General features: G+C 41.5%; 1 protein-coding gene across 2 annotated transcripts in view; it reads left to right on the top strand.

Annotated features, from left to right (window-relative positions):
* Positions 1-4,780: 4,780 nt before the first annotated feature.
* dnmt3ab (DNA (cytosine-5-)-methyltransferase 3 alpha b) overlaps positions 4,781-24,787 on the top strand; it is a gene marked incomplete at both ends in the record, with an annotated part of 33,415 nt that continues 13,408 nt past the window's right edge. Inside the window, 5 exons of one of the 2 annotated variants that reach the window (XM_079223956.1) lie at positions 4,781-4,855; positions 8,323-8,430; positions 13,833-14,163; positions 19,141-19,187; positions 20,360-20,500. In XM_079223956.1, coding sequence (XP_079080082.1) covers positions 4,781-4,855; positions 8,323-8,430; positions 13,833-14,163; positions 19,141-19,187; positions 20,360-20,500 — 702 coding nt within the window. Of the gene's footprint in view, positions 4,856-8,322; positions 8,431-13,832; positions 14,164-19,140; positions 19,188-20,350; positions 20,501-24,787 lie in introns of both variants that reach the window. The other variant, XM_079223955.1, reaches the window with a different exon arrangement.

The following is a 24,787-nucleotide window of genomic DNA, read 5'->3' as shown; positions in this document are numbered from 1 at the left end:
TTCAGATTGTGCCTGTAGCTGTTCTGTAAAGTGCTGTATAAGTAACCATTCAGCAAATACGATGAGCCATCAGCCTTTTTGTCCGTGACTTTGTAGAATTTATTTATTTATTTAATGTGTTCTGGGGGGAAACTCATGCTCAGCCTTCATTCGTGCCAAACTGTTTGCAGACATTGTGTGTCATACAAATTCCAGGTATATATCAAAGTATATCTGCATTATTATGTTGTTGTTGCCCATAGTTTACTCACAGAATGCCTGGAGATGTTAATGGTTGCTGGAAAAACATTTAAGTGTTAATAAAGACGGACAACACATTCCAGATGTACTGATAGACTCACTGATGTCACTATCGTGGAGGCAATACTGTCCACCCTGTCAGAGCAGCTCGGGGTAACGCAAATAAAACACAGCCGGTTATGCCGAGGTGCATCCATTGTGATCCTTTAATTGTTGAGATAATGTGCAAAGAAGACGACCTCGACGACGACGACACTCCCCTGATGTTATTTATCGGTGTATGTGTCCTGTACGGTTACGCTTCTGGTACACATCTGTTTCTCATGTTGATTTTACAAAACATAGTTTTATGTCACAAAGCCACTGTCTTTTGTAAATAAATCAAATGTGAGATATATTAAAAAGATTTAAAATATGGCTTTGAGTGGTCATGTCGTGATTGTTGGTGTGGTTTTGATTAAGCATCACTAAAGGCCCCTCTATTTTTACTAAACATACATCATTTATGAGTCGCTACAAATAAAGCGATCATGTCGTAACATAAAAGAGATTGTCACATAATAAACTACAGAATTGTAGATATATATAATAAATAAACTGTGTTACATTATTATCCACTAAGTATTAGTATATAACGTAGCAACATTCTACTGCATAATAAATACCTTTACTTGTACCAGTGTATGTTAATATGTAGGATTTGTACTTTCTACATTGTTGCATTGATGTTTTTATTTAAATAACAGTGTACTTCTTCCACCACCGAGGTGTTGTTTGTTCCCCCGTCATCCTTTTTGTGGTCATTGTTTGGCCAGATTTGTAGTAAATGAATGTTTCCAATAGTCGGTGAGCTTGTCTGTTGCTCATTTTCTGAAATAACCTTGGCTCATATGCAGGTGAGATGAGGTTGAGACAGTTTCCCTCAGCACACATGTAGGTCATGTGGTGTCGTCTTGCTGCTGCTGAGGCTGCTGTCCTCAGATGAACCACTCAGTGCCATTGAAAGAGGAGACGCCGCTGTTTCCAGATCAGTGAACCACATCCGCCTGCTGCTCACACATTTTCTCTCTCTCTCTCTCTCTCTCTCTCTCTCTCTCTCTCTCTCTCTCTCTCTCTCTCTCTCTCTCTCTCTCTCTTTCTCTCTCTCTTTCTTTCTCTCTTGTTGCCCCTAAAGAGCACTCAATCTGCCTCACAGCAAGATGTTCTATGAGCCTTGAACCTTCCTGCATCCGGAGCATTTACCTCACTTTGTCTCCGACTAGTGGGCGAGTACAGTATTACATGTTGGTTGCAGGCTGCTGCAGAGTTAATAATATGCATGTGATAAGATATTTGAAACCTTGTTCTAGCTGCACTCTAGGAAATGAAATAAAGATGTGCAAGATGAAGATCCTGCTCAGAGGGTACAATCATAACATGGAAAGCACAGGTTTAACAATGTTACTAGTTACACGGCTGTTTGAGAACTCAAAATGTCTCCTGTGAAAACCCGAGATAGTCCCAGAGGACTCTGTATTTCATCCCTAAACAGAATCTCGGGCATTAAAGTAAACAAAGCAATAGTGAAATATATGGGAAGAATAAGCAAATTTGAATCACAAAGAGATCTCAAAAGTGTGAAAAAGCCACATGTGGAAGGATTGGGGACCAATGTAATCATTGAGTTTCGTTCAATGAAATGTACACAGTATGCACATGCTTCCACATACTTGTACTGCCGTGTGTGTATGTGCAGACGAATTTACATCATGTCGCGAAGTGAATATGCATAAGTGTAGAAAGCACTTTTCGCTTCACTAGGCCTTAAAGCTGGCCTGAGGCAGCAGCTAATTGCACGGCTGCTTCGGGCCCCACAGCCACCCATAAATAAAAGAAGAAAAAGAAAACATAAATGCAGCGAATTAATAATTCGTCTGGGGACGTCTTCTCAGATTCCTGTGTTCATTTTGTCAACATTTGTATAAAATTACTTTGTGTGATGTACCTGTATTTTTTATGCACATTCTAAAGCTGTACTGAACACATTGTTAGTTTACTTTGAGGCTTTCAGTTATTCTAATTGTAGTAAATTTGATTGATTTTGAAACATTACATTGGCTAGTTAAACGTACACCCCATTGCAAATGCCACTGATATAGTTTCTAATGTAATATGACAATACAATGACAATAATGTACAGTTCCTGCTTATATTTTCACGGTAACATGGACTGTTGTGTGACCGTGAAGGGTGGAGGTGTTGGGGGTCAAACACATATTCCTTATAGTGCCTTGGCCCAAACAGGCCTCTACATTGGCACCTCAGCAATACAATCAACATAAACCACATCTCTCTGGGGAAGTGGTGAATATAAGAAAATGGTAGAAGTCACATCAGAGGAGCCAGAGTTGTACTCGGGCCACACGAAAGTCTGTCAGGTGTAACCTAAGTTTAAACATTAAGCATGGGAGTGTTCCAGTTGGGCACTAATGATTAAACCTTTAAATCAATATGTTGAGGCAACCCTGTGGCCTCTCTGTCTACAACAGAGAGCTTGTTGGATGATAGATAGATAGATAGATACTTTATTTATCCACAGGGGGGGAATTGGTTGTAGCAAATAGCAGAGCAGAACATATTCAATTTAAGAAAATGAAATAGTAAAAAAAAAAAAAAAAAAAGCAAAAATGCAGAGTATTTACAGTGTATGTAAAGTGTAAAGTATATATATATATATATATATATATATATATATATATATATATATATATATATATATATAGATTAAGTACAGATCTAGCACACTAAACACGCTTAGTCTGTGCTAAGCTGTTGATTAATGAGTATCAGGTGATCAATATTTGTTTGTTGTCAATTATTGCTTCATCCTCTGTTTACTGCCCCTTTCTTTAATGTCACCGGATAACATTGCTCCCAAAAATAAAAAGATGAATATTTCTTCTTTTTTTCAGCCGTGTTTTCCAAATGTTACTTTGGCTCCCGAGAGAAAGAAAGTAAAAACAAATCTAGATGTTTGTATTAGGGGAGTAGGGATCCATGACAGTGACCACCTTCACCTCTTTCTCTCCTCCGCCCCGCTGCACACGCTGAGACGAATCGGCAGTCTCTAGGACCCTGCGGCAGCCGGGCGACAGTCTGCAGGCCCCTGCAGAGAGAGCGGTGCATCTGGAAGAGAGCTGGCCGGCTGGGGAGGCGGAGGACGGGGAGAGAAGAGGAAGGAGGCTCCGGGAGCAAGCGAGACAAAAAAGGTCAGGCCTGGGACTCGGGGAAAATCGGGTAACGATCACGTAGTGATTCACGCCTTTGAATCCGTTTAACCCGGCACTGCTCACCGCGCAGGAAGGAAGGGTAACCTTCATGTGAAGAAAAACGTGAGAGCCCCGAGAGCGGAAGGCGCTCGAAGGAAATGGGGAAATAGCGATTTAGGGTTTTGCTTTTTTTGTGTGTGTACAGATGTGCTGATTGGACATCGCGACGTGCACTTGAACTTGACCTAATTTACAGCACAGAACTGGGACCGTCGCTCCTAATAACATTGGCCTCATTAAATATAATAATAACAGGGATTTCTACTTGAGTGGCCGTGGCCTGTAAAAGAGCCACAATCCTCATGGCCATAATGCATACTTCCCCTGCTGCGCAGACATCTGAAACTTTTAATGCATAGTTTAATTGAATAATACATGTCAGCCGATCGCAGTAATGTGAGCCTATGGAGCTAGTGCCTGGCAATGCGGTGACATTAGCCTGTGTGGCCCAATAATATATATACATTTTTAAAATAACACGTTCTGGTTGTTGCCTGAGATTATTTTTCAGGAGCAAATAAGCCTATTAGACCGTTTCAAATTAATCAGAACCGGCTGTCATCAATATAGACGTAACCCGAAAAGGAAATTAAACACATCCCAAGGCTATATGAATATATTTAAGCTTTTTTTTGTTGTTGCACATTTCCATGAGTCTTACTGTGGCTCCGCTGCGTGCGCATGGCAGACTCCTATAGTGTAACTTTAACACTTTAAATGAGATGAAATAGTATTTTTTTTTCATCTTCGATGTATTTTTGCAGCATTATTCAGGCTGTCGGGAAAACATCAGCAGCCACTACATGTTGACTATACTGTGCACCCATACACCCATGTGGTGTAAAAGGCCCTATAGAGGTGCTAGTAGCCATACGGCATCCTATAGGACGTGCAACCAGCAAAAGAAAGCTGATGCTAAAAATAACCCACTTTATGACAGACAATGTAAATTGAACCAAACGTATTTGAGTAAACGTGCACTAGATGTGTCCCTGCAGCATGAAACTCACCTGTGAGTGAAAGCATCACAACACCTATTCTCAACTAAAGAGTACCTCATGAACACGCTGAATGTCGCGTTTCCTTCTTTTATCTTCCAGGAGAGCGGAGAGAAGAGGGATCATCTCTCATTTCTTTTTTTTTTTTGTTCCTTTGAGTTTATTTTCACCTCATCATCTACATCGCCGACCCCCATCATCACGTATCCCCCAGAAGCCCCATAGGACTCAACGATGCCGTCCAACACTGTCACCAACACCCCTGCACTCAAAGGCTCAGACTATGCTGATTCACCTGGAAACAGAATGGTAAGAAACATGTGTCAAACATCAAAGTGTGCCTCAGGAGTCAGGTGTTTCAGAGACTCCTCTGAAGCTTGGTGTGTTGCTAAATGACCCGGGATTTCTCAACTTCATACGTCCGGGCTTCATAGAGTTTTCTCTGTCATGTTTTGGCTTTTTTGAATGACTCGAGCTAAGCTGTTGATTAATATTGGATTTGAGTCCCCATCTGTGAAAAATGCAATTTTTCCAAAAGCTTTCAAACTCACCAGATTGTAATAAGGAGATTAGTTTTTCCTGGGCTTATCCAGCAATGTGCCTTTTAATATTTTCCTAAAATATCGGTAAAATGTACATGTGCGCATGAGTGTGTTTGGTAAAGCACAGTTTGATATTACATCGGCGGTGGTTTGAACGGTCGCTTCAGGTCAAAGCTCCTTCATTTTATGAATGGAGTTAAAGTGATCTGTCCAGCTGATGCCTTTTGACCTTAAGACCGGCTGGAGTTGCATCAATTCCTCCTGTTCTGAAGATTCCAAACAGTATGTAAATTGCCATGTCACCTTTCATGATGCAGACAGACCCATCATCATGGGTCCGTGCGTAGCTGCAGCATCACTGATGCTCCTCGGAGGCAGCGGTAGCAGCATCACTGAGGACGCTGTGCCGAGATGCAGCTGTATTATATGACATCCGCTGTTGTAATGGTGGTTGGTGACGTGGGCGTTGGCTGGTGTAGGTTGAGCTGATGCTGATGCTGGAGCTGGAATGGCTCCACAGCTTTTTTTTTTTTTTTTTTACTGGGGGGGGGGGGATCAGTCCTCTTCCTCTACGTTCCCATTACACAGTACTGCCCTTAGTCTTGTTGCCTGGCAACAGAAATTGCCTTAAATAACCGGCTATCCTGATGGAAAAAGTGCAGAGATATTGACAATGTAGTAGGCTTCACTCGAGGCAACAACAAATCATATTTCAGGCTTTTACGTTTTTTTTTTGTTGAAAATATTGGGGTGAAGCTGTGTGTGAAAATGGCGTGTTATTTCCATTCAGCGTGTGTGAGCTCTCGGGTTGGTGCATGTAGGCTGCTCCTGCAGCGATAGCGGAGCACCACTGAATTGTGTCATCCATGTAAGTGGTTCCCAAATGAGCCTGCACACCGGGCTGCATTCAAAACGTGCTATTATCTATGCAAATTCTGCCGCCCTGTAAAGGGGAATAAAACCCCCGAAGCACCGGGCTCTCTACTCATAATCACACAATGAACCGCGAACACACATCCTCTCAAAGAGGCATCAATACCTGCATTTAGACTAACCTTTTAAAAGGCTTGGCTCAGTGTTTTCATCCAGAAATTCACTGATGAATATCCAAGGAACATTTATCCAGCAACATTTATCAATTATAACCATGTGCCCATTAATCACGTCTATCTCTTTATGCAAATCAGTGTATCACCCTGGGACACTGATAGTTGATGGATTTATTCCATTTTAGCAGCAAGCATACGGGAAGTAACATGACCCAACCTTTTGAAATTCCTGCCTGTGTTTAGGATAGGATATGTACTTTATTCATCCCCAAGGGGAAATTTTATTAAAGTCCTCCATCGTTTAAGTTATTTCAGAAGAAGAGCCCGAAAGAGTCTGTGTGACCTTCAGTCCAGTTTTTTAAGAATGCTGTTATGGCATTTTTGCCTTTACTGGATACTTGATGGGGGGAAAAAAGATCAGAGAGAGAAAATAATATGTCAAAAATGTCCCCGGCCGTATACTGTGACACGTCAGATTGTGTGATCTGATCAGAAATTTTCATTTGGGATTTTTGGCATTTTAAAATATGTATTTTCAGCCAAAAAACTGTGACTTTCTAGTGGCTAGTGAAGTTACATTGTATAAGAAACATGGAGGTGTCTATCTTCTGTCCCCAATGCTATACTATTTAGATACTATAGCATTGATGCTATAACAGATGCTTTAATATTTTGATAGCAGTGATACACTACTCCATCCTGTCAATATTTGATCAGTGATTTAATTTTTGACCCTTTCAGTGTCACACCAGAATCTCACTTTTTTTTCTGACGAATTTACAGACCTTTCTTTCATGGAAACAAATCTCGACTGAAGCCCCATTTAGTAGGTTTTGATCATATCACATGATCTTCATGAGCAGATTGAGTTTGCCAAAAGCTTTGAATCTTAAATGAACAATAGAAGTCCTTAAAGTTAACAACCTAACATCAACCATTCTAAAACAACTGGGCAAACTACCTGCGGATGAAGATGATAAGATTGAACACTCTTGAGCGGCTACTAAATGGACCTTGTGGTCTAAATTGTTTTCAAAGTTTGACGCTCAATTTAAATATAGTTATTAGATGTTTGGATGCAAGGCGTGGAACTTAAATTAACATATATATATATATATATATATATACATGTCTAAAATACACCACTGGTTGCTCCGTAGCCTGGAAAGTGCAGTTTTTGTTATCATGTTATAATGCAGTCTTCCACTCAAACTGTAGTTTTTAATTGCAACTTGTTTCCAGATAGTTTTGCAGGAAGACGAAATAACTGCAGAAATGTAGTGTAGTGCACGACTTTTCTTCGGTTATTAAGTCACTGAATTGTGCTGCTCTGTATCTCACACCAACCATTATGCAAAGTCATCTCGCAGTATTCTTCTGTCACCACGGTGCCTACGATTAAAATAAAAGTCACCGAACAAGTCAGCAGAGGAACTCTGCAGAATGTTGCAGAATGCCTTACAGTGCGTAGAGCTCATTTATCTTTAAAGGAATCTCACATTCAATACTCAAGGAATTTAATAAGGGCCCAGGCCTCCAACCCCCACCGCAGCTGTCAGGAACGGCTTCGCGATCTCATTTGCATTCCAACCTGGTGCTGGTGGTCCTATTCAGTCGATATTGAAACTCAAAGCATCTACATTAGGATCATCTTTTCTCCCATCAACTCCACGGGCACTTTGGTGGTGGCAAACATGGGGCTTTGTTCACAGGGGTAGACAGTTTTATTAATCAAAGGGAAATTACAGCAGGGGAAGGGTGGGGGCCAGTCGACATGTCTTTGTGATGGTGTCAAGAGGGGGTTGTCTGCGGAAGGTCAGCGCTGCGTCCGTGGAGCTTTCACTTCAGCCCAGTTCAAAGGAACGTGCCATTCACTTTCTATCTGCCTCATTGTCCACTCAGCCAGAGACACTCAAGGACCTGCTGCAGTCCCCCGCCAAATGCTCAAGTGTTTGAGAGTGGGGCAGTTTTCTGTGTGTCCTGCAGATCTAGTATCACTCCTGCTGCACCTTTGACTGAGGTGAAACCACCACTTAGCTGACTGTATACAGGCTTTCAAACCCTGGAAAGGTGCTCATGTGCATCCAGGGCTGAAATGTAAATGTCACATTCCCATAGGTAACTGTTATTCTGATTAGTGTAGTATTCTGAGTCTAAACCGTGATGTGTTGTTTTTTGTTCGCAGGGTGAAAGCACAATACTGGAAATGGACCTGATGAAGGAGGAGAAGTCGGCTAAAAGTAGTTCCTCTTGTAAAGTTGGCAAGCCTGGAAGGAAGCGCAAGCAGTTTCCAGTGAGTGTTGATCTGACTACATCCATCCATGCATACTTGTGTACAGGGATCTGTTTTCTAGTATATTAACTAAAGATTGCTCATAGGCAAAATAAGATATTGGCTATTTTTTTTAGCACAGCAACATAAAAAGGAATAAAACAGCACACTTTTTACATTTTTTTATTTAGTTTGCTCACAAGTGCTTTATGTCAAGTAATTCCCAAACTGTCCTGCTATGAATAGAAGGAGAGATTCAATGCCTTTTAAGGAATTTCCATCCCTTTAAGAATTCCTTTAGCTGCGGTCATAGTGAAGAGTTTTTGTGTACCATTGCTGGTCTTATTGGGTTGAGGCTGGGTTATGCTTGATAAGATCATAGGTTTCATTAATGTAAAAAAACACACACAAAAAAACACATCCAGTAACATCTTAAGGCAGCTGTTCCAAATATCCACACTTGTGGGTGGAAAGTCCTGCCAGATGGAGAAGGGCATGTTATTAATCTTTTAAATATGGGGATAAATGCACATATTTTCAGACAGTCTTGGCTGTAAGGTTTTCATTGTGTTGCAATTATTTGTACACAGGAAAAACAACAAATAAGCTAACCCAATCACCGCAAGAGGTGGGTGTGAATGTCGGATTGCAGAAGTGATTGGACATGGGAGGTTGTTTCAGATGCCGATCACTGTAGTACCCTTCAAGCAGAGAGCTTGTTGTATCTGGAAACTTCCACCCGCCTCGCGATTCAAAGGTGGAAACTGTCTTCTCCCCCTCACACGCCTTGCTGACAGAAATTGCGAGGGCATCGTTTTAATAACTTTTAATAACCAAAATTCTCGCCCTCTTCATGCAGCGAGAGGTCATGTGTTTTGAGGTGAGTCCGTATGCAGGCAAATAGTGAATAGTGGATGCCATTAAGGCAGTGGTTCTCAAACTTTTTCTGTCACGCCCCACTTTTGAGGAAGAAAAATGTTCTGACCCCAACAAAATTGTGACAAAAACATTTTGTGACTGTGTGTTTTTTCAAATAATAGAATAAAGAAAATTGCAATCCCTTTCAAGTAAACCAGATTGCTCCATCAGACAAAAACGAATAACATGTGCAATCACTTTGTTAGAACAATGCAAATAAAGTTCAATCTGTGCAAAAAATAACTAATATTTGGCAAAAAAATGACTTATTGTGGCTGCAAATAACCTGTTTTGCACGGAATATATTTTCAAGATAATAACAATAACGTTCAACTTGTGCAAAACAAAATGAGTGCAGATGTGTGTGAGCATCACAATGTATCAGTCTTAGTGGCTGCAGAGCTGGTTTCCTCTACAAATATTTTTTAAAGAGGGTTGTAGACTTGATGTGGCCGCTCTCAAATCATGCTCAATGTTGAGCTTAGATCTATGTTCTGTTTTGGGAGACGCAACAGCAGAAAAGCCGATCTCACGGAGGCTTTTAGCAAAACGGCAAGAATCGTCAAGCCGCGCATGCGCAGTGTAACCTGTTAACGCCGTAACGTCAACATTTCCACGAAAGTACAGGCATTTTGCCATGTATTTATTAATGACGTTTTATGTCTGTGTATTTTGTACTTTTGTACTATGTAAAGTTATCATGTTCATGGGGAGAGTGTTCGTCCTGAAACCACAAAGTAGCCGGTTCATCCCTGTTCTCAAGTGTCCTTGAGCAAGACACTGAACCCCCAGTGCTTCACAGCAGCACACTGCTCCTTAATTACTAAGGATGGGTAAAATGCAGAGAATAATGTCCCCACTGTGAGATTAATAAAGGATTATATAAAAAAAGAAATGATTAAAAAAAAAATATATATATATATTTTTTTTTAATGTCCCAAAGTGTAAACTGTTATCATGACTTGGAACAATAATGGCGTCTCCACCATCTCTATGACAGCAGACCTTTCACCACTACAGTATAAACATATGAAGTAGCTTGTTCTCAAGTGTGACGTGATATTTAAAACATTCAGAGGCTTTAAATAGTAAAAAAGAAAAGAAAAAAGGTCTTGCTGGGACATTGCAAATTTCTGCAAAAAGTTTTTGTTGAAATAATTTAGAAAATCTGCACAAGACAACAAGTATCAACAGCCTCTGTGTATATATATAAAATATATATATAAACAGCACATGCACTACTACTTTGTACTCGTGCATAAACATCGGCATGTCTCCACCATCACTCAGCTACACACCAACACTACACCAACACTACACCAACACCATTTGTAGTCTGTGAAGTATTTTGCAGCTAAAAGCCCTGATTTAATAATGACTCTTGGGCCAACATGTATCTGTTTTTTTCCGTTTTTTTTCTGAGATATTACAATTTGCATAAACATTAGCTCTAAAATCATGTTAATTAATTCTCACAGTGTGATTCAACAAAACAGTTTCATAAATTGTAGGTGAGGGAGGAACATGCCGGTTTGTGTCAAAGTGTATTCAAAGCAGCCGAGTGGTGCGACCAGTTACACATAAAGGAACGCGATACTCAAGTGTTTTTACAGCCTTCGGGGATTGAACACATGTGCCAGACGCTCCAGTCACAGAGGTGTTTTGTTGTTGATGTTCTTCTTGTGTAAACAAATGTACTCGGAATATGCCGTCTAAAGGGCTTCTTTTTATTTTTTTATTTCAAAGATACTCGTGGATTAAAGGTTGCACTTCTTTCTCTTTGTGCTAATTATGAAATGTCAGGTAAAGCTGGTGAATAGTTGTTAATGGTGGTATATCACAAGATCCAAGCCTCCCCCTCCGCCCCCATTATTAAACAGAAAGCATGGACGAGGTCAAATGAGGTACTCAAAGAAAATGTTGAATGACTGCTTTAAAAAACTGGCAACCAAATGTAAAGCATTTATTCATTTGACATATTAACCGACCATGCTGCTCTTTACTATTATACTTATAGGCAGTGACAGCTCATGTGGAGTTTAACAAATGTGCAGCTGGTGTTTGTCATGTTTCAGCATTGAATGCACATAACATAATATTTACAACTTTTTTCCCCGTTTGGGATCAATTAAGAGTGAAACCTGCTGTTTAATTTAAGACAAACTAGCTGCTAGTTGATATGTCTCGGCCATGTTGTTTCATCTGGAAGATAAATTGCTGATCAATAAGTAAATATTTTTAAATATGTGCAGATAAAAAAAAAAAATGTTTCAGGGCAGTGAATGGCATGACTGTTGTCATTATTTAATCATCATACCTTTCTTTACAGAAAAACCAACAACAACAACTATCTCATCAGATACAATAGCAACAACAACTCCTGAGGGAAATATCTGGCTCTTTTATTTGCTAAATGCTCCACTATGTTCACCAGCTATTCGCAAACTTTGTCTGCCTGCTGTTTGGTGCCGAACAGAAAGCGCTCGGTGGATTCATCCATCGGGGGATGGAAGCTGGATTTGACGACGATGAGAGAGCGTCAAAGGTTGTGGGTCGTAAAACCAAAACAATGCCCTGAAAGACGCGAAACTGGTCTGTAGAGAAGAGAGGAACTGCATAGTTGGATGATAATTATCTGTTATACTTGCATTATACCCAGTCCTTTGATCCATTGTTGATATAGAAATATGGATTAGTGCCGCTTTAACAGTTTACTAAACATATGCGTTCAACTCATTGTATGTAAGCTGTGATGCTGCAGCAGTAAATGGGATTAGGTAGCCAGTGTTTTATTTTGACCTCTGTCCGTCAGGTTGAGCGGCCTGATTTAATGGCTGTGACCTTTGACCTCTGGCAGGGGCCACATGTAGTTCAGTGGGTCACTAATCTGTTGCGTAATTCTTTTTAGCGACAGTTGTGTGGACTGTTTGTGTGTTTTTGTGAGCATGTGCTGGAGTTTGTGCACATGTTTAAATGTCTGTTTGTGACACACACACACACACACACACACACACACACACACACACACGCATTCACAAACTCACAGCAAACTTATTTTTTTTCCAGTTCTGAATTGAGTGATAATTAACTGTGGATTTGTTGCTTTCATTCATCATGTCAAACAGGTTCACTGGAGCGCCTGCAACTGTTCAAACATTTACAGTTAATTCTATGCAATGATGAGGTAATTTAGAGTTTTGCGGTCTGCGAGGAATGTTTAAAAAACAAACACACTTTGGCTCAATGCAGCTTTGTTTTACAATACAGTTCGACTTTCACTTCCACTTGCATTGCGTTTATTATACAGACGTTTTATAGGTCTCTGGGTCACATTGGAACCAGCTTTAAATTGTGTTTTCTTATTCAATCTGCAAGAGCGCTATTACATTTGAACCTTTTATCTTCAAGCACAGGATCTCTGTGTTTGTTAAATATCATTTGCTGAAAGACAGATGCCTCCCGGGGCCTTAAATGCAAACCGCTGTACCTACATCCACAGGAGATGAAAGCTTCGGAACTGCTCTCATCAGCGGTGACAGTCTGATCTCACAAGACATGCTCCACTTTCTGCACCCGGTAACCCATTAACAGGATTGCCTGAGAAAGTGTGTTTTTCATGGCTAATTTTAGGCAGGAGCAGACACAATCACATTTCTTCAAACTTGTGTGGTTGAAACAAATCTTTTTCTCGGTCTTCCAAGACCGTTTGCTGCTTTCTTTAATGTGAGGCAACGTGTAAGAACTGAACATCTGCCATCGTAACTTAAACCACAGCTCGAGACAGGTTATCTCTCTTTGAGTCTCTGCACACAACAGAAGAGTTTAACTGGGCGTTTCAAACTGGCCGAAGGGAAAAACCTATTTGTTGTCAAACAGCCAACATTCTTGACATATTTCCGTGCTGCTGTCACGAATGCACAACCCTAGGAAGCTCAGTGGTGCACCTGATGAACTTTAATGTAATCCCTCCCTCCCTTGCAAGTAAATAACTGTGCAGCAGATTTACTGGCACAACTTTGAAGTTTACAACTCTAGCGTAACAGAGCTGAATGGGAAATGTCATAATTCACTGGCTAATAACTGTAGACGTTGAGCTACATTCTGTCCAGATAGAGCCGAGAGAGTTTAAGGGATGAAATTAAGCTCATCTAATATGAAATAGATGAATGCTTTAACCCATATTTTATGTCAAATAGCCCATTTAGCCAACAGAGCCTGGGTAGTGCTTATCCTCAGTCTGATAGTGCCAGCTGTTTTATTGTTGCTCACCGCGATGACCTTTTCTCAAGCGTGCTGGATGATTTGTTGTATTTCCTGAAAGGTTTTGTTTATTGCGTCGCCAGCTACAGCGTATCCAGTGAAACGGCATAACTGCTGACAGGCTCGACGCTGTTGTACAACTTCAGAACATCTAATTGTAACACGCTGCTACAGCAATAACAACCTCTAAAGCTGACAGACTGCCAGAATGGTAACATTTCAACCTTTTCTTCCCCCGCCTGCAGGCCGAGAGCTGTGGCTCTCTCAAAGGCACCGGGGGTGTGGGGAGGTCGTCCATGGCACAGGTCCACAACGGAGATGTGGGCGGTCACAGAGACGGGATGCCCGACGCCTGCTTCCCTAAACAGGAGAAGAGGGATGTGGAGAACGGGATCCCCAGAGACCCTTCCTCTTGCCGGGTAGAGGACAGCTCCCAGGGTCAGAGCCGGAGTCCGTCCCCGGAGAACGGATTCCCGCTTGGCCGGGAAGACCAGGACTCGGAGAAAGACAAGGACGACAGCTCGACGACACCGTGCAAGAAGCGAGGCAGGCGGAAACTGGAGCGCCCAACGAAATGTGAGTGTTTGGTTTCTGCTCGTTGGGCTCGGCTCACTTTTTATCTGCTCTCTGTGGATCTGGCAGGGAAAGTTATGTGCATGTGACTCGTACATGATGTGGACTAAAGAACTATAAATGGATGTCAGACTGACTGGGTCTGTGCAGCTCAGCACAGTGAGCTTGGCACTGACTCTTCCAGGATTAGTAACACTGAGGTCAAATGTGTTGCACTGTTGTTGGAAGGAAAGGCACAAGTAAATATTAGGGCTGCACTGTAATCCTAATTATAATGTTTATATCTATACCTATGTTTATCTTAAACATATTTTAGAGGAAAGGTATGCTATATTTTACTTCTTTTCAATGACTCGGTGTGGCTTACCAACATGCACAACCTGTTGCCATTTGAATGTGCAACGTGCACCATTTTCCCAAAATAAGATTTATGATGGACAAACAGACAGTTGCAATGGAAAAAAAAGAGAAAAAGAAATAATGTTGCAAAAAGAAGAGTGGACTCGACATCTAATTGGCCAGTCGATACGTTTTCACAGTCTGCTGCTACTTTGTCAAGCTAGCAGAATGACCATGTTTACCACGCTGTCACTAACAACCCACTGAATACATATTATCAATTTTTTGGAGAAAAAATAGAAGCAATTTCTGGCTATAATTGTCCATTCTATGTTTGAGGGCGGGGCTTAGTTAAGGGTCAATGTGGAAAGAGTTTCAGTTAATCCAAATGTGTCATTAGAATAGAATAAAATACAACTTAATTTTCCACAGAAAAGGTGAAAAAATATACACACACAAGCAATTGTAATATGAACACCCAGAGTAATAGATTACAATTAATTAAAAGTGGAAAAAAAACACGATTAAACACTTTCTAATCAGACAAGAACCCACTTTTGTGCCTTTTAATTGTAATTTTATTGAAGTAGTAATTAATTATGTGCAGCATTGAAACAACCAGCTCATTAATTGATTAGTCCGTAGACATAAATTTAATTGGGCTTCAGGAAAGCAAGATGGGGATTTTTAACTATTTTCATATATTTTGCAGTACTAAATCAGAATAGCCAGGTGGATTCCACGAGGAATTTCTCTTGGCGGGTGGTGTTTACATTAGACAATCAACACAGCGCAAGAAATATAAACATATTTAATTTACAATAGAATATAAAATAAAGGGACAAACAGATAACATAATATATATATAATATGACGCAGAGAACCTTTTATAAACATGATGTTTATGCAGATCATGTTTGCAGACTTGATACGCGGACAGTAGTTATCAAACAATGTCACACATTTCTGATGAATGCTGAAGGTAAAAGTGTGAAAAAGCTTTAAAGTCTATAAAAGTGAAACACTTTGAATGTTGGAAAATATATCATTCAGAAAAGGACACATTACTTGTTCTAATGCCACCTACGTTATCCTGAAATAATTATAACTTCTAAGAATCTAATCTAAGAAAATGTATTGATTTTATCTTTTGTAGAATAATCATTTAAAAAGCAAACTACACATTTTTAGGATTATGCATCATTCTTTAATTGAGTTTGGTCTTAAAGAACTGAATTTGCACCGGCCACAGTGCAGCAGCAGATACCTGAGCGTGTAAAGATGATATGAATCAGGGGGACGTTGTTGGGAGAGAGAGGTGCTGACAGGTACTTTTTAGTCAAAGATGGAGATTAACAACATCACGTAGCTGCCCCTCCACTCTCTGCTTTTAGTCCTCTTTGTTGATCTCTCTCTCTCTCTCTCAGCCACGTGTCTCTCCTGCTCCTCTCTCGGCCTCAGAGACACCGGCTCTGACCTTGATGAGGAGTGCAGTAAATAAAGCCAGGGGAGGAGCAACCCGTCTCCTGGCAACGAGCCTCTGTTGGGAGCTGGCAGGTCTCTGTTGTGGCCGTCTCCCCGGTGGGGGCCCTGCCAGGTGGATGGCGTTGTGCCCAGAAAACTCTTTACAAACCGAGACTGCACTCTGCATTCACCTGATCTGTGCGTCTGGGATTGGTTACTTCACTTTGAAGCAGAAATCCTGGATAACCTCGTTAGCTTCTGGTGTAAATGGCTAAAAAATGGTTTGCATCTCCGCTTCCTCATCTGTGTTTGGCTCCATTACTGCTCAGCTTCAGTGTGATACAGGAATGAACACAGAGGCTATGACAAAAATCTTGATTTCACACTTTTGCTTCGACAATTCATCATAAACGTTTGACATTGTTTGATAGCGGCCATCAACGAACAAGTCTGCTTTATATGATCTAAACATTACGTTATTAAATGTTCTCTATATGATATTCAAGAGCACTTATATAGCGCCAAACAGCTGTTTTTCTATATCAAGATTTAGTGGAGTAATGAAGTCCCTCTCCCGCTGTGTGTGTGTTGTAGACCGAGCTTCCGCCCGCGTGCGCTTTAAGCGCACGTGAGCTCTTAAAACAATTGTTTTCATAATCAGCTGATAAAATCTCAGGACAATACCAAGCAGAGAGGGTCTAACCTCGCACACAAGGTATTGAGTTGCATAATCGGGATGGAGAGAACTATGCCATTCCCATAATATAAATGGGTGATATGTGCTGATATGGATTGTTTGTTGTTTGCAAGCCGCACACACACACAATTAGCGCCTTTGTGCGTAATATCTGATGCCTGACGAGACATTGAAACTACAATAGAGGATCAAAATAACCTGGAGGATTAAGAAAAACTGCCCAGATAAGTACCAAAAAACACCATGCTCTCCCTGCATAAAGTCTGAAATGCACTTAACAACAGCAATATACATGCAGGGATATTAATCCCGTGGCTGTTGGTATATTAATCTCAGAGAGGCGAGTCCTTGGTGGGGGGCGGTGTGGTAGATCGATAGTCCGCTAAACAGGGTTTCTGTTCTCCATCTGGAGGGCACAGGAAGGATTTGAGCTGGAGGGGAACTGAGTGCTAGCAACACAAGAGCTGGACCCTGCTCAAGCTGGCAAAGGTATACTCTCTGTGGGGAACACTAGCCAGCTCCCCTCATAAACCCAGTGACCTTGGCAGTCTACACCACCCCGCAGATTTGTTATATAGTCACTTATCCCCGGTAAGGACGAAGAGAGAGGAGAGAGGGATGGGGGGGGGGGGGAGATCGAGGGAGGGAGGAGCAGGCGGCTCAGCTACACATGGAACCAACTGAAGAGGCCGCTAAGAGAGCACACTATTGTTTGGACCGGTCTGGAGGGTACTTCACCAACAAGCCGGTGTTGGCTGTGCAGAAAACATGCCTTCAAAAAGTTGTCCTGAGCCTCTTAGGGCTCAAGTGTTACGATAGTGTTGGGGCCTCGACTCAACAGATATAGTCATGTTTACTCAGGCTGTGCCATCACGCTAATTTAAGGCCCAGCTGCTTAAAGGATGCGACACTCCGCTGGAGTCTCAGTACTTGGAGCGTTCGCTTGTGTTGAAGTTTAACAACGTGACAGTAATACCAGAGGTGTTAGTTTGAACTTCTGTGATTTTTGTTTTGGCTTCCTTATCTTTTTTTCTTCTGCTGCCACTTTTCGTAAATCCTGAATCCTGAATCCTGACACTGCGGTCTTAGTGTTTCAGTTGGGTTGTTTCCACGCTCCTTGGTTAACCCCAACACCGCTCCGCTAAACACAGGAAAACAATGCTGTTAAAGAATGAAGAACACTCCCTCATTTGTTGTTGTGGACCCCCACATCTTAAACCATGGCCAAGTTAGTGGGAAATCCCAACTGGAGCTTTTATTGTGTTGAAGATATTTTTACTAGACTATGGTTTCAGTGCCCGTTTCACCAAATACTTTTGATGCTCTTAGTCTGCTGCTGCTTCCGGTTTTGCAACTTCCTCTCAATATAAAGGGCTTTTTTCTTTCCTGTGGAAAATATTTGTCTGTCTAATAAACTGCTGTCAGTATTCAAGAATTCTGAATCCTGACGATATGTCAGTGTTTGAGGATGTATTTAGGATATTTAAAGTAGGAATACTGCAACAACAAAAAAAGCTCCATTATAGGTAAAAGTCCCAGAATGTATTGCAAGTAAGAGAACTTACATATCATTGGAGCTGAATAGTGACCGCAACATAGTGTAGAAACCCGAGATGGGGACTTGGACTTCAGTTGCACTTACTAACACAGTGACTCGAGACTCGACTTGAGATTGATGCATTTAACTTAACCTTGTTCTATTTATCTTTTAATTAAAATCTTAGCGCGCTCTCAATGTTATTTAATTTTTTACCCGTGGTAGGCTATCGAAAACGGTATGCTAATAGATAAAAGAGTAATGATAAAATGCCATGTGCTCTGAATTCCTTAAATAGAGCTTTGAAGTGTTGCATTTTGATATACATGTGTCAACTCTAAAGTGTTGGTAGTGTAAGAATATGTGGTTAATACAGAATGATCTTGCCCATGATATTGCACTTTTTGTCCCATTATTGCATGTTAGACTGGATAAAGTACGGAGTCACAGACACGTGAATCAGATCGTTGTTGGCCTTTACAGCTCTTTGTCAACAGCATGGGAGAGGCCACATTTATAGCAACCAGCTGTGTGTCTCATAAAGGGGGGGATATAAGGTCAGAAGTGTAACATTTGCCAAAATAAACCTGGCCCGTTTCCACACTCATCATAACCTGGGCAGCCACCACAAACCCTCTGGGCTGCATCAACCCCTCACATGACACCTGATCGCACAAGCTCCCGGGGTTACAGGGGATTTCAAACTCTGAGGAGTTTCCCCGAGCCAGTATCTCTCAGCAGTTTTATCAACGGGGCTTTAATTTGATCAAACACATAGTTAGTGGGATCAAACTGAATTTAAGTGAATAAATGTGTCATGTGGGATATTGATAAATACGAGACCACTTCAGTTTAACACGGATACGAGGCTAACCGATGTAGCCAATTTCCACTCTCCTATGAATGATTCAAGACATCCATTGTGTCGCTGTCTTCTCTCTAGATGTGGAGCACAAGGAGGAGGACAGGCGGGATGCAGTCAAGACCGAGGTAAGATTTCTGCTCAGTCTTTTTCTTTCCTTCGGGTTGGTGTAACTCTTGAGGCGTCTTTCACACTTGCAAGGACTGTAGCTTTCCCTTTTTAGGGTTGAATCACTTTTCTTGTCACAAACCTCTGCTTGCCAGCATGATAGATGGTCGCTGTGCAGCTCAAACAGAAGCAAGAGAGCTTTTTTGGACTAGAAAAGGGACAGTTTTGTTGGAGAAACACTGAATTTAACTGGATATAAATGCATCAACTCATCAAGCAACTTTGTAGGTCAAGTTGTATGCTTGATGAGGGGAGGTTTATGTGTTGTTATGCATGACTATAGCTGAGCAGGCATCTTGGGAAATACACTTATTTGTTGTCTTGTCGAGAGTTAGAGGCCAGTCTCACATTTGTCATAGCTGGAGCTTATTTTAACATGAAGACTGGGAACAGTCTGCCCACATTAATAAATACCTATATCTCACTTGCTTAATCATTACAAAAACAAAGTGTAAAATTACAAATTCTTCTCATCCAACTATCACCAAGAAAGTGAATTTAAAATGACGTCAAGCTTTTTCTGTGTATTAAACTTTTTGACACCTACTCTCCCACAAGGAGCTTTCCCCCGAAAGTAAACTGTATCTGCACCAATGCTAGACTAGAAGCTTAGTTATTTGCACCATTGCTAGACTAGAAGCCTAGTTATTTGCCTCGTTGCTATACTAGAAGCTTAGTTATTTGCCTATCTTCAAGGTCCTGACAAAAACGGAGTAGTTCTCTTGCCTTTGGACTTGTGAAAGAAATGGTACCTACTGGTGAATAGATTTGAAATATCAAATACACTTGGGAGCTCGTCAATTCGGTCGGTGCTGGGGACCTCGGGACCGTTGCCATCGGGAGTAGTGATTAGACACTGTGGCATCACTTCTTGCTAGCTGACTAATCACAAACTGAAACCATACGGCAGACCAACATGCAAGTCAACATCTTTTTAGAAATTAGACAACCCCATGGCCTCAACCGCAAATTACTCACTTGTTAACCAGAGTCTGTCTCAGCAGCTCTAGTGACAGACTGGAAGCACAGATTTACTCCAAATCTGGATGCTTTCGTTTGAGAGAAGAAGGAAGAACCAAAAACAAGTAGCTAACTTTTTTTATTTTTTTTTTATTTTTAACACCTTAAACAGGCAGGTCAAGGCAAGAGGGGAGTTGGTTGGGAGACCAGCCTTCGTCAGAGGCCCATGCCCAGAATAACCTTCCAGGCTGGTGACCCTCATTACATTAGCAAGAGGACCAGAGAGGAATGGCTGTCCAAGTGGAAGATGGAGGTGAGTACCCCAGCTCTGTCCCAGCCACCGTAGATTACAAAATCAGGCTTCCAGGGCCAAAGATAGGGCTTGTGGCGCATTAACGGCCAAGTGTATTTGATGGGTCATTTGATATCTCATGAAGGTACCATTTATTTCAATGGATTTCCAGGGCCTCTGGCTCAGTTCTCTCCTGCATTTCCTGACTTTGTTCTCGTCTATTGTATCAGTTCAGGAAATGTCCGTGACCTCTGCTATGAAAATGTTAATGTAAATTTAGATTTGCACCTGATTTTCTCTTCCAATTTCATTGAGACTATTTCTTTGGTGGAAAATATATGTTGACACATAAATGTTGTGCAAGTACATTTTTAACCTTGAAACAGCAGTTGACAAAACAATCACAGTACAAGTTCCATTAAGCAGCTTTCAGTCTTCAAGATTTAAAACCAAATGGACCTTGTAGTGAGGTCGTTTTGCCAACTTTCCAACGTCAAGAACTCCTTGAGGTATTCAGAGAAATAGAAATGTATCTTTGAAAACTGAGCAACCTTATCGACCCATGAAGATCTTGTGATTTGATGGAAAGCGATTAAATTATGGACCCTGCTTTGTCAACAAACTGGTATTATTTACTCAGTCGCGGGCCGTGCATTTTCTACCTAGGCCTCCAGTGCCGTATAGTCCACATCAGGGGCGGTCTGGGGGAAAAAAGTGTCCCGGGAGTTACTGTCAGACCGATCCACTCAATACACGGCGCGTTGCCCAATACATGGCGCGTTCATGCAGACTATCATGTGTAGACAGCAGACACTCACTCTGCTATAAGGCCGTTTTATTTGGGGGGACCGACATGCAGAGCTATTTTAGCACTTTGACGAGAAAAAAAAAGCGCTTTATATGATGACAGCGGAAACTCGGTCACACGGGGTGTGTGGACCAACCCATGAAGCTATTTTAACCACTTTGATGAAAAAAACAAAGACAAAGGAGACAGCGGACACTCCCGTTGAGCAATTTCAAATTAGTTTCTCGGTCAATTTCAGCGTTTCTCGGTCGGATGCCTCCAACCTCACCTCGGCGATGTTGTGCCGACTGACCCACTTGACCAGCCCAACCCCGTCGGCATACCAGGGAGTCACATTTAGTTATAATATGACAAAACAATCCATGATAAAAACAGCACCATAGACACATTGACACAACGCTACTGCACTGTTATTAAATCCACCACCAAGTCCATTTCTATTCCTCCTTCAGCCATTGAGTATCAAAAAAACGACACTAAGCAAAACACTCAAAATTTAATTACTTCTCAAACATATGTTTCAACAACCTGAAATGTTCTTACTCCTTCTTACTGAGGTTAGACAGAAGACAGAAGTCTGTTAGACAGAAGTCACGCTGGCACACTGACCAATCACACAAAGCACATGTTAATAGTTACGCTGGGCCACTGACCAAGCATACGTCCACGCCATTTCGTGGGCTCTGGCACGTCAAAGAATACACCCAGCTTGTCAAACTAAAGATCTGATTTGTTGAAGTCCATGACAATCAACGACAACGTCCACTCTCTGTGTACTTTAATCTGCAAAGGCCTGCTTAAACTGCTTTGCTTCCATAGAGACACAGGAGGAGAAAATCTGATTGGATGAAAGTTTGTCCTTAAAACAAGCTGCACTGAAAGCAGCGATGCAGGCTGCAAGCAGAGCAAGAGAGGAAAACAGGAGCTGTGCAATGAGAAAATAAGCTAATATGGAAAAATGATTATAATACATGTACTGTATTTGTGAAAAATAATTAAATTCTAAAATAGCTATAACTTTGTGATTCTGTTTAGGCCAGCAGAAAAGGCTTAGCTGGCCCTGACGGCCCACCATCGTACTTACTGCATACGGAACGACAACACGGCACTGCTCAGTTTATGTGCTATTTTTGGACAATTATTAGAAGCTCCTAATGCTGCATGATGTTAAATACTTAAGTTCCCCACATAAGTCATGTATAATATGATTCCTGGTAGTAATGTAATGAAGTGCAACTTCATCTGTTACATAACGAGGATTCTCCGTAGTATCCATCCTTTCATGTCTTCTGCCTCCCCGTCATCCCCCTGCTTTATTCTGGTGAGGGCTCGGAGAGCGGCCATAAAAATGTCTCCAGGGAGGAAATATTGCCAAATTAGCAGGACATGCTAGGGTCCCACAAGTGAAATTCCGTGATATACGAGGCAAGAAAGTGTTATATGTCTACTGAACGGCGGTGGATTTTCTTCAACAAGTTGCTCTACAAGGTTGAGATTTAAGCGGATTTGCAAAATGCAAATTCGTATTATGTTTTCCCCCCTTTTTTCTTATCTAGCTTTGATCTTATTTGCACAAATACTGATTTGTTTTGGCATCAAAGCCTTACTCCTGAGGAGAAACATGCATACGTTTTAGTTTTAGTTCAGACCTTTGCTGTTGCATGTTTCTGCAGCAGGCAGGACATGGTGGCTGAAAGGGTTACTGCTGTCTTGCACTTCTCCAGGATCTCTCCCTCTCTTTTTTCTTTTCATCTGCCTTGTGTTACAGTGGACTTCTCCGTCTTTCCCTCTCCGTTCCCTCCCCCATTCTTCCCCTGACCCCTCCCCCAGCTATGGAAATGAACTCTGTGCTATGGATATGAGGGTGAAAATGAGGTTTGCAGCAAATTTCCAGCCCTGCTTGCAAGACAGCCTCTTGGCTCGCTGCCAACATTTTGCAAGTCCTCTCTAGCCAACCAGAATTCCTGTCGGCAATCACCTGACCCTGAATTCCCAGACAAAGAAATGTTCATGCTTTCTTTTTTTAAGCGATCTCTCCTACCCTGAGAGTGGGGGTGAAAAAAAACTCAAGCCCCACACTGGATTATGAGGGTTGCGCGCTGGTGTGTATGGGTATGTGCACTGCATTGTTTGTTTGATAACATGGAGAGATAGTGTGCATGTGTGATTAGCCTGCTTACAGCGAGGGGAATATGCTGACTTCAGGTATTTCCATAAGAGTTGTTGTGGGCCATCTGCTCTGCACGGCTTAAAGGGAAACCGTCTCTTTAAAAAAAAGGAAGAGTGAGCAGGCTTTAGCCGTGTTTGGGGAAAAAGTATTGCTCGCGTGAAAAAAAGTTTTTCCGGTGGGGTGAATTTGTGCTGAAACTATTTCCTGTTTCTTAGCAGCGCCTAGAAATATCAGAGGAGCATCATTTCATTTTTAGGGCAGATATATTTACCGTAGGAATGTTGCTGTTTTGTGAGAGCCACCGTGATTTCACCTTACATAACATTGAACTTGGGAAAAAAGTTGTTTTGTAGGCATCATATTTCTTTCCTTCCTATCATTGTGTACTTTGTTCTGTGTGACTCGGGTCAGATATGTACTATAAGGAGAGTCATTTGATAACTTGAAAAGGTTTTTATAAGGACTTCAGAGGAAGCCGAGCAACCTCCTCAGGGAGCTCATGGGAATTCTGTTTATGTATTCAGGGCTGACTCTGTAATATTCCTAATTATCTCTTAAAAGGATGCAATACAATGAGGACCAGATGGCCTATTTGGGTGTGACCCCCCCCCCCCCCCCCCCCCCCCCCCCCACGGCCACTCGTGAAATACACAGCCTTTGTACGGATCTGTGCTAAAATCACGCTAATGAATGCAGTGGCCACATCGCTGCACAGCAGAACAGCCACTTGTGCTTTTTCAGACACTATTTCTACTTTAAATGCAGCATTTTTTTTCAAAGTTTGGGATCAGCGTTCCTGGTCCTGTTGCCTCTTGAGTTACCTACACCTGTCGTGACTTGGGGAACTTTTTTATTATTATTTGTTAAGCAGATAAGCTTGTGGCGAGGACACATGTCACCGCATAATCCATCAAACAATTACACAAAAACAGGCCCCGCTGCGTCTCTCCTGCCTGTTGCGCTTGAGAGACTATTGCATTCAAAGGTCAAACTCTTTTGTGTTGCTTCAAAGACTCGCTGTCACGTTGTGTGAGGAATTAATGTTCAGTGACAGTGTATTTCATTTCACTTTTACCTTTAATCAGAGTTTGCTGAATGCTTGTTTGTTTGGATTCAATGGCACCTGAGCTGCTACTTTCAAGTTTTTTTGTTTCATTAATCTCTAATGTCTGATTTGTTTAGTCCTTGTCGTGTTCAGTTCTTAGAGATAGATAGATAGATAGATAGATAGATAGATAGATAGATAGATAGATAGATAGATAGATACTTTATTCATCCCCAAGGGGAAATGTGTTTAATTAAATAAAGGACACAAAAAGATTAGGTATGA

The sequence above is a fragment of the Taurulus bubalis genome (genome assembly GCF_910589615.1).
Source record: "Taurulus bubalis genome assembly, chromosome: 1".
NCBI lineage: Eukaryota > Metazoa > Chordata > Actinopteri > Perciformes > Cottidae > Taurulus > Taurulus bubalis.
The sequence above is the reverse complement of the archived record's forward strand: the minus strand, read 5'-3'. Positions and strand labels throughout refer to the sequence as shown.